This window comes from Phaseolus vulgaris, chromosome 5 (genome assembly GCF_051622355.1).
Source record: "Phaseolus vulgaris cultivar YP4 chromosome 5, ASM5162235v1, whole genome shotgun sequence".
NCBI lineage: Eukaryota > Viridiplantae > Streptophyta > Magnoliopsida > Fabales > Fabaceae > Phaseolus > Phaseolus vulgaris.
This window is the reverse complement of record NC_143502.1, coordinates 16549576-16558875: the sequence shown is the minus strand read 5'-3', so window position 1 is coordinate 16558875 and position 9300 is coordinate 16549576. Positions and strand designations below refer to the sequence as shown.

Genomic DNA, 9300 nt, shown 5'->3' with positions numbered 1-9300 from the left:
CCCGGGTGGGACGTCGACCCTATTGGTGCAAGCTCCTCTGTAGCTCCTCGTTGGTCTTGCGCAATTCCTCAATGGCTTGCGCGTGCTCCTCCATAGTTATTCGAGATGCCTCACTGCCATAAGGTGAGCTTGACTCAACCGCGTTTCCTCTCGAAGGCGCTCTTGGTCAGCTCGAGCCTCTGCTTGTAGTCGTTCTTACTCGACCTTGGCTTTTCCCGAATTCACTCATGCTCACGTCGATATTCTTCGTTTGCCTCCTAGAGAGCCCTCATGGTCTCCATAATTTGCTGCAAGGCGGGGGTCGTGCTTCTTTAAGATCCCAACGGTCCTTGACTCGTGTTTCTCATTACGTGGAATGCTCAGTCGTGGGTTGGATCAGGTTTTATCGGGCCTCATGATGGGCGCCAAATGTTCTCATCGGCTGACCTCGGTTGAACATGGAAATGAGCTCCAGGCTGAAGCGGTTTTTCTTGGGTGTTGAACCGAGCTAAACACGCTTTATGACGAAGGGGGCTCCACCTGTTGATCACACTTCGACGATCAAGTCAGTGAGAGAATTCAAACTATAAATCCTTATCAGTCTAGGGTTCAGAAAAGCTTACCTTTACTCGGGATCTTAATCCCCTTTTATAAACATTCTTTCAACGATTTTCATCAACCAGAATATTGTTTCAATAACAAGAATATAATCTCAACACCAAGAATATAATTTCAACAGTAAGAACATTCTGTTAACGGGCACCTTTATTTTCGGGTGCAATGCCACATCATTCCTAGCAGCTTTTATTTGTATTTAAAATATATATACACTTTTACTAATTCAGCTACTCCTTCTGTTATTTTTACTCTAATTATCTTTTTCGTGTAGATTACCCCAAGCCGAACTGTGTATTTCGCACATAACATGTCCAACCGAGCTAGCTTACTACTTTGAAGTGCTTAGGTCGAGGACCCAAACACGTCCGATTAGTACACAAATAATTTATATTTTGCACTTTTTACATTATTTGAAATTTAATTATAAATAAACACGTATTAATATTATATTTTTTTAATTCAATGTAATACTATATAAGTACTTCTAAATATATTCAATTTTCTAAAAAGAAATACTTTTTCAACATTTTTATTCTTCCAATTATTTAATTCAATATAATACTATATAAGTACTTCTAAATATATTCAATTTTCTAAAAAGAAATACTTTTTCAACATTTTTATTCTTCCAATTATTTAATTCAATATAATACTATATAAGAACTTCTAAATATATTCAATTTTCTAAAAAGAAATACTTTTTCAACATTTTTATTCTTCCAATTAATTATTCTTAAAATAATTACTTTTATAAATTATTAATTTTTATATTAATTCTAAATTAATTTTTTTACTAAATTTCCTTTTATAAATTGTTGTTCTTTAATTTATTTTTCTCTCTAAAATATTCTATCATTACTTAATATCATTACCTTTCTCAATTTTAATTACCTTTCTCAATTAAATTTTTTTATACTCTACACTTTTATTTAAAATATTTATTTATCAAATTATTTAATTTTAAAACTATCATTGTTTCTTTTCCTTTATTAATTTTTCCTCTTCTTTTACTTTTAAATCTAAAAGGAAATAAAAATAAAAATTTGATTTTCAGAAAACCGAATTGTAATTGATTTTTCTACCAATTCTTCCTTCTTTTCACGTCCAAAATTGGAGTATCCGATGACCCAATTTTGAACTTTCATAATATTTGTGTATATAAAACACACGGTATGGTATTTAAACAAAAAAACGGCACTGTGCTATTTCTCTGAAAAAAAAATGAACTACTGTTATAAAGACAGAGAGTTAATAACGAAGAGGTGATTCGACAGATTATTAAATTTAGCAATTATGATTAACCCAGATTTGGGAAACCGAAACTTTCCACACAGATAATAATAATAATAATATAGAACTTTGACATTGATAAATAAACGAGTACTTTCAACAATAAGTAGCACCCTTTTCTTTAGAGAAATTAAACGTAAATCACATCACGTGATCAAATTAAAGGCCAACATTAACTTTTATTTGATGCAGCAACTATATACAGAAATAGTTTGTCTCTGCATTACTTTCATTAAAGCTACGCCTAGATATGCCCATAGGACCAACCCCACATGTTTTTATTTTATTTATATATTAACATTCACGCGCTCTCAACACATTGTGTGCAATTTGAAATGGTGTTCTCATTGTGGTTGTGTCCTCTGGTACTAGCCTCAGCTTTTGTATGGGCAGTACCATACCAAGGATGTGATTTTTCAGAGGGAAAATGGGTCATTGATGAACCCTCTTTCCACCCTCTCTATGATGCTTCAAGGGACTGTCCTTTCATTGGCCAAGGATTTGATTGCTTAAGAAATGGCAGAACAGATGAGGAGTATCTCAAGTATAGATGGAAGCCCTCTGGTTGTGACCTTCCAAGGTAATGTGATGCTTAACTCTACCTTTGTTTTATATCAATTTGTTTTAGTTTTGTTAGTAGTTTGGGGTTCTCATTCATCAAATTGTTTTAGTTTAATTTGTAGTTGTGAGTTCAAACTTTTTAATGTTGAGTTGCATTAAACATTTAATGTCCAAAGTTTACCATACATTTTGAATGGCAGCATTTTTTCTTTCTGACTTGCAAGCTGGCATCTTGAAGTTCAAAATTTGAATTTTTTTCTTCCCTCCCCAAATGGTGTCATTGGTGAACAGGTTTGATGGTAAGAAGTTCTTGGAGAAAAACACAGGAAAGAAGATAATGTTTGTGGGGGACTCCATAAGTAACAACATGTGGCAGTCACTCACTTGTTTGCTTCACATTGCAGTCCCAAACTCAACCTACACTTCAACAAGTCAAACACAGCAACTTTCTGTGTTTTCATTTCCGGTAGTGCTCTTTTTTCTGTATACATTTTCACTACAGGAAAGTGTTGAACCTTTGTAGTTGTTTGATTGGGTAATAATTTGGTTCAATTTTTGGGGCATTGTAGGAATATAAAGCCTCAATCATGTGGTTGAAAAATGGGTTCCTCGTGGATTTGGTTATTGATAAAGAAAAAGGCAGGATTTTGAAGTTGGACACCATTAGCTCTGGGGACCAGTGGAAAGGAGTTGATGTTTTGATTTTCAATTCTTACCATTGGTGGACTCACACAGGACACTCTCAAGCGTAATAAAACCTTTGATTTGAGCTACCTTTTTGGTGTTTTGTGAGAGGAGCTAATGACTTCACTTTAATGTTTTGTAGGTGGGATTACTTTCAAGTAGGGAGTGAACTAATCAAGGACATGGATCACATGGAAGCTTTCAAGATTGGGCTAACAACTTGGGCTAAATGGGTTGATTCTAACATTGACCCTTCAAAGACTAGAGTTTTGTTTCAGGGCATTGCTGCTTCCCATGTTGAGTAAGTTTCTTGAGTGGTGATTTCACTTGTATAACTTTGAATTTAAGCTTGGCTTAACTCAATCTCTGCCATTACTAGCTTATCAAGTGAAAATTGTCCAATCCTTTATCAATTTTACTTCGACTCTACCAATAGATCAATCCATAACTTGACCAAAAATCTAGTTAAGAAAATAAGTGCTAGCAAAATTTTCATGCATGCCATTCTTCTAACTATTGTGGACATCTTTTAAATGAGTATGAAATCTCTACCCCAAATGTAATTTTGATTAGTAGTAACTATAAATTTGTATTCATGCACTTACTCATTTGGATCATCACAGCAAAAAGGGTTGCCTGAGGCAAACTCAACCAGAGGAAGGATCAATGGCAGCATATCCTGGTGTGGACATTGTGAAGACAGTTATAAGTAACATGGAAAAGGCTGTAGAATTGCTAGACATCACTATGCTCACACAACTGCGAAGGGATGGTCACCCCTCTATCTACACAGGGCGTGGCACTTCTTTTGATGACTGCAGTCATTGGTGTTTGGCTGGTGTTCCTGATTCTTGGAATGAAATTTTGTATGCTCTTCTACTTGGAAATTAGTACCTTCTTCCTATTTCTCCTTGATTCATCTTACTCTTGATTATTTATTGCCATGGAAGAAATAGGGCTCCCTTAAATTTGAAAGAGTCTTGCATTATTATTGCCCTTGAGGAAGTAGGCCTCCCATAGCTTATTGAGAAACTGTAGATGTCATCAGTTTTGTTATAACTTGGGCTAATCCAAAACAGTAATTGAAGGAAACAAAACTTGAAAAATCAAGTGTCACTAGTTGATTTTTGTTGGATATCAAAGTACCAAGATAACATGTAAAATCTAAAATTATAAATAAGAAAATAAAATTTGATACACAATAGTTTTGCGTGGAAAATCCGAAAAGGGAAAAATTGCAAAAACAAATTCAAAAAAATATTTTCATTAAGTGAAATTGAAATTACAATATCTCTCTAAATATACAGAGAAAGTAATTGCACTTTATCTCTTATAATACGAGAATACACTCGCCTAGAATATATATATATATATATATATATATATATATATATATATTATTTTTTTTTTATTTCTCTCCGATGAAAAGTTACAATTTGAGATACATGAAGTTCATAAAATGAATGGTCTAACATGGTTATAGTGAAAGGACGACTAGTTATAGTCAAAGGAATGAACGTGGTTATTAAATGTAAGGTAGAAAATTTAGACCTTTTGAACCAATTCACTACACAGGAATAAGCATAGGTATATCCAATAAATAATAATTAAATTTAAAAATAAAAATAATTAGTTACTATATTAATTAAATTAAATATTATTTTAGAGATTAAAAAATTATTTATATATAAATTATTTATATTATTAATAAAAATTTATAAAATAATTTTTAAATTGGTATATTAGATACCAAAATTTTAGCTACTAATATTTTATATTTTAAATTGATCTCAATTAATCTTTTAATCTTAGTAGCTAATTGTTATATATTAATTTAAAAATCATTTTACAAATTGTTATTAATAATAAAAACTACTTTTTATATCAATAATTTTTTTAGTCTCAAATGATTTTTAATTTAGTCCAATAATAACTACCATTTTTTGTCTCTATAATTAGTTGTAATTTGATGATTTTCTTATAGTGATATATATTTTTTTTCAATTATTCACATCTTACTTTTATGACACAAAATTGGTTTTACTCAGTTTCATAATTTTATTATTATTATTTTTATTATTTTAAATCCAAATGTACAATAGAAATATATTATATTAATAAAACTATTAATTAAAGGATTGAAATTTAATATAAATATTTTGAATTGGTTCCTTTTTACGCCTAACATTTTCAATAGCCTTTGTAATAATAGACCTTAATGCATGAATCTATATGTTTTTCCTTAAATTTTGTTGACCAAAGCTAATTTTTTTTAATAAGAATGTACAATAATAGTTACAGGTTAAAATATTTATATTTATGACCTATCAAAGTGTTAACAATAAAACAAAGGATGAGCACATAAAAAGAAAAATAAATAAGATTTCCAATATTAACTTAAGTAGAGAGTCTAAAAATACAAGAGATAATAAAAATGTAAATGTATAAACATGACAAAGCATAAAGACTAAACTGCTTTAAAATAAAATATATATATATATATATATTTAACATTTTCCTCACACTCACTATGCATAACACAAAGCATGAGTTTGTCAATAATAAAATAAATCGCTTAATAGAGCAAGATTTTGTAATCACTAGTACAAAAATAAGAAAAGAACGCTCCTTATTTAATGCGGTTCAGCGAAACGCATTCGTAAAAAACGCGGTGGCATTTTTGAAATTATTTTGATTTACAAATGCGGTTATTTAAATAACCGCATTTGTAAATCAAGAGCTTCCATTTACAAATGCGGTTATTTGAATAACCGCATTTGTAAATCAAAAAGTTTGATTTACAAATGCGGTTTTTAAGTTTAGCCGCATTTGTAAATGGTTTTTACCCTAAAAATTTTAGGCCCTCAACAGTTTCGTTCATTCTTCGTTTGCGCTCATATCTGTTCTTCGTTTTCTCTGGTTGCGAAGTTCTTCATTTTCGAAGGTACGTAACTGCATTGCCCCTTATTTTCTTGTTTCCATTGCTCCTAACAACTGCATTGAACTCCAATGGCTTTCGCTTTCCATATTGCTTTCGTTTTTAATGGGTTTCGCTCTGCATTTTGAAGGTGTACTCTTCCATGGCTTCCGCCGCTGTCGCATTTCGCTCTCGCCGCTCCGCCGCCGCACTCGCCGCAGTTGCCGTGTTTCCTCTTCTCCCCTTCCACTCTTCACCAACAACGTGCCCCTAAAACCCCAGCTCATTCAGAAGAATATACAAATGCGAGCTCATTCAAAAGAATATACAAATGCGGTTATTTCAAATAACCGCATTCGTAAATCGCATTTACAAATGCGGCTCTATAGCCGCATTTGTATTTCTCTGATTTACAACTGCGTGCTGATCAAATGCGGCTCTATAACCGCATTTGTAAATGTAAAATAACCGCATTTGATTAGCATTTCTGCGCTAGTGAATAAATCAAATAATTTGCCTAACCAAAGATGAAATGTAATGTAATGCGTCCAAGTCCAAGTTGAAGATGACAACAAGTGAAATGACATGCAATTTCAATATGCTTCAAACACTCATCAAATTATGAGAAATTTGAATAGTATTCTTGTTGTTACAATACATTGGAGTTAGTCTAAAAAGAGAAACACCAATGTCACAAAGAAACCAACACAACCAAACTACCTCAACAATGATTAAAGAGTCATGACACAATATTCAACTTTAGTAGAGCAATGAAATAATATTTTATTTCTTGCTCTTCTAAGAGATAAGAGAGTCTCCTAGAAAAATGCAAAAAACATGTAGTAGAGTTATGAACAGTAAGGTCACTAGCCCAATTGACATCATAATAAGCTCACACCTCTAAGGAAGATCACGAGGGAAAGAGAAGACCCTGAAACTGAGTACCACGAAGGTAACGAAGAATGTGAAGAACAACTGCCTAATGCACTATAGTAGGCTTTGCTCAACGAAATTATGTTAAGAGAGCTTTAAAAGTATTTTTTTTTGCATAATTTTGCTCATCCATTTCCTAATTATCTCAACCATTTTCAATCTACTAAGCGCATGCCAACTTAGCTAAACCATTTTCAATCTACTCAGTGCATGCCAACTTAGCTGAACCATTTTTCAGTTTGGTTCAACCATTTTTTCAACAATGCACCAAATTTACCTTGCAAATTCCCTCAGCGCATAGAGGTTACACTCAGCGAAATTTTCCCGAATGAATACCTTTTTTCCAACCTTGATCTCAGAAGTGAATTCGCTCAGCGCACAGCGGCTGCTCCCAGTGGATTTAAGGCAGTGGTTGTAGGTACAGTTGGCTCTAGAAAAGAGGGGGTGTGAATCACTACAAGAAAAACGCAAATTATATACGGATTATTACATACAGATCAAAATCCATATGTAAAATCAACATTACATACGGATTCTATTCCGTATGTAATTTTGGCGTCATGAAGCGGGAATTAAATTTCGTATGTAAACAGGTATTACATACGAACTTTTTCCGCCCAGATTCCTTCAGTGACCAAGGAAAATTTAACCACTACAACAGAAAAATTCTTTAGTATTATTATGATTTTTATTATACTTATTATTATTAATAATACTAATAATATTAATAATACTAATAATATTAATAATACTAATAATATTAATAATAGTAATAATATTAATAATACTAATAATACTAATAATATTAATAATATGAATATAATATTAATAATATTAACAATATTATTAATATTATTAATAATATGAATAAATATTAATAATATGAATAATGTTAATAATATGAATATAATATTAATAATATGAATATAATTTATATTATTATTATTATTAACATAATTTATATTATTATTATTATTAATGTAATTTATATTATTATTATTATTAATATAATAATAATTATTATTATTAATATGTATAAATTATATTTATAATAATATTACAAATTATATTAATAATAATACGTATAAATTATATTATTAATAATAAGTATAAATTATATTAATAATAATATTATAAATTATATTAATAATAATAACTATAAATTATATTAATAACAATAAGTACAATAAAATTGGTAATATGACCAAAGAATAAGTCTCTAAAAGGACTTGGGTTCTAGTCCTGCCTGCTGCAGTTTGCTTCCAATATTAATTAGGGACCTGGTTCGAGTCCAATCCAGTGCAGTTTGCTTCCAACATTAATAATAATAAATAATAATCGAAAATAATTAAAAAGGGTAAAAATAATAATGAAAAAATTAAATTTTTTTCTGGATCCGTATGTAACGCTTACCTACGACAGTTTTACATATAGATTTTTGCCCGTATGTAATCCGTATGTAAACCTGTCTTACATATGGATTTTGGTTGTATGTAATTCCAATTTTTCTTGTATAGAGCCTTAGTTATGCAAGTTGATTCTTGCATGATTTGGTCCAACTTGTATCGTGAGAAGTTGTGTGGATTGGCAGCGAAAATGGAGTGAAGAAGTGTGTATCGGTTGGAATTGTGAAGGAATGAGGAAAATATGGTGAGGTGCTAAGGTTCAAGGAAGAGGTTAGTCCAATTCCTTTGAGAGCTCTTCACTAGGTTCTATAGAACTCCAGCAAAGAAGAGATTGGGAGAGAATGAGTTATTATTCAGAAAATTCATTCATTAATCATCCAAATCTGAATACAAATGAGTGTGACCACCTATTTATAGGCTAAGGTAGCGTGTGGAGTAAGCTACCAAACCTTAACTTGCATGACATATTTGGGTTAGGGTTTAGGAAACCCTAGTCACCTCTTGAATGTCTTCTAAGAACCCTTGCTTGAATTTTTAAGTGAGGGTTTCTAGAAGTCCTTTAGGTTATTTCTATTCTATTCTAAAAATGACACAAAAATACGAGGCGTAAGAGAAATCCTATTTTACATTTTTATACAGATTTTAAAGTTTAAAAGCTATGATGTCTTTTGTAAAGCCTGGAAGTTGCCTATGCTCTTAGCTGTATGCTTGGTGGTTGGAAGAGTGAGGATGGTCCTCCATCATTGATGTGAGTTGATTTTAGGATTGATCATTAGGTGACACTTTTATATTTATGATTGAGATTTTAGGACAAATAAATAGTGAAAACCTACGAAAAATCCCCACTAGACATTAACTTAACCAAGTGGTTAAGTAGACGTGAAAGTTCATTTCACAAAGGCAAAAGGAAAA

At 31.4% G+C, this 9300-nt stretch overlaps 1 protein-coding gene across 1 annotated transcript; it reads left to right on the top strand.

Moving 5' to 3' along the window:
• Positions 1–2186: 2186 nt before the first annotated feature.
• On the top strand, positions 2187–4120 carry LOC137835241 (protein trichome birefringence-like 42). Its single transcript, XM_068643644.2, has 5 exons — positions 2187–2467; positions 2740–2914; positions 3018–3196; positions 3275–3433; positions 3756–4120. Exons 1-5 carry the CDS (start codon positions 2223–2225, stop codon positions 4021–4023), a joined length of 1026 nt encoding a protein of 341 aa, XP_068499745.1. The 5' UTR covers positions 2187–2222; the 3' UTR covers positions 4024–4120.
• Positions 4121–9300: the final 5180 nt, after the last annotated feature.

Coding starts and splice junctions, on each gene's coding strand:
- LOC137835241 (XM_068643644.2), top strand. CDS start 2,223: ATGGTGTTCTCATTGTGGTTGTGTCCTCTGGTACTAGCCTCAGCTTTT. Junction 2,468..2,739: donor TCTGGTTGTGACCTTCCAAG/GTAATGTGATGC, acceptor ATTGGTGAACAG/GTTTGATGGTAAGAAGTTCT. Junction 2,915..3,017: donor TTTCTGTGTTTTCATTTCCG/GTAGTGCTCTTT, acceptor GGGGCATTGTAG/GAATATAAAGCCTCAATCAT.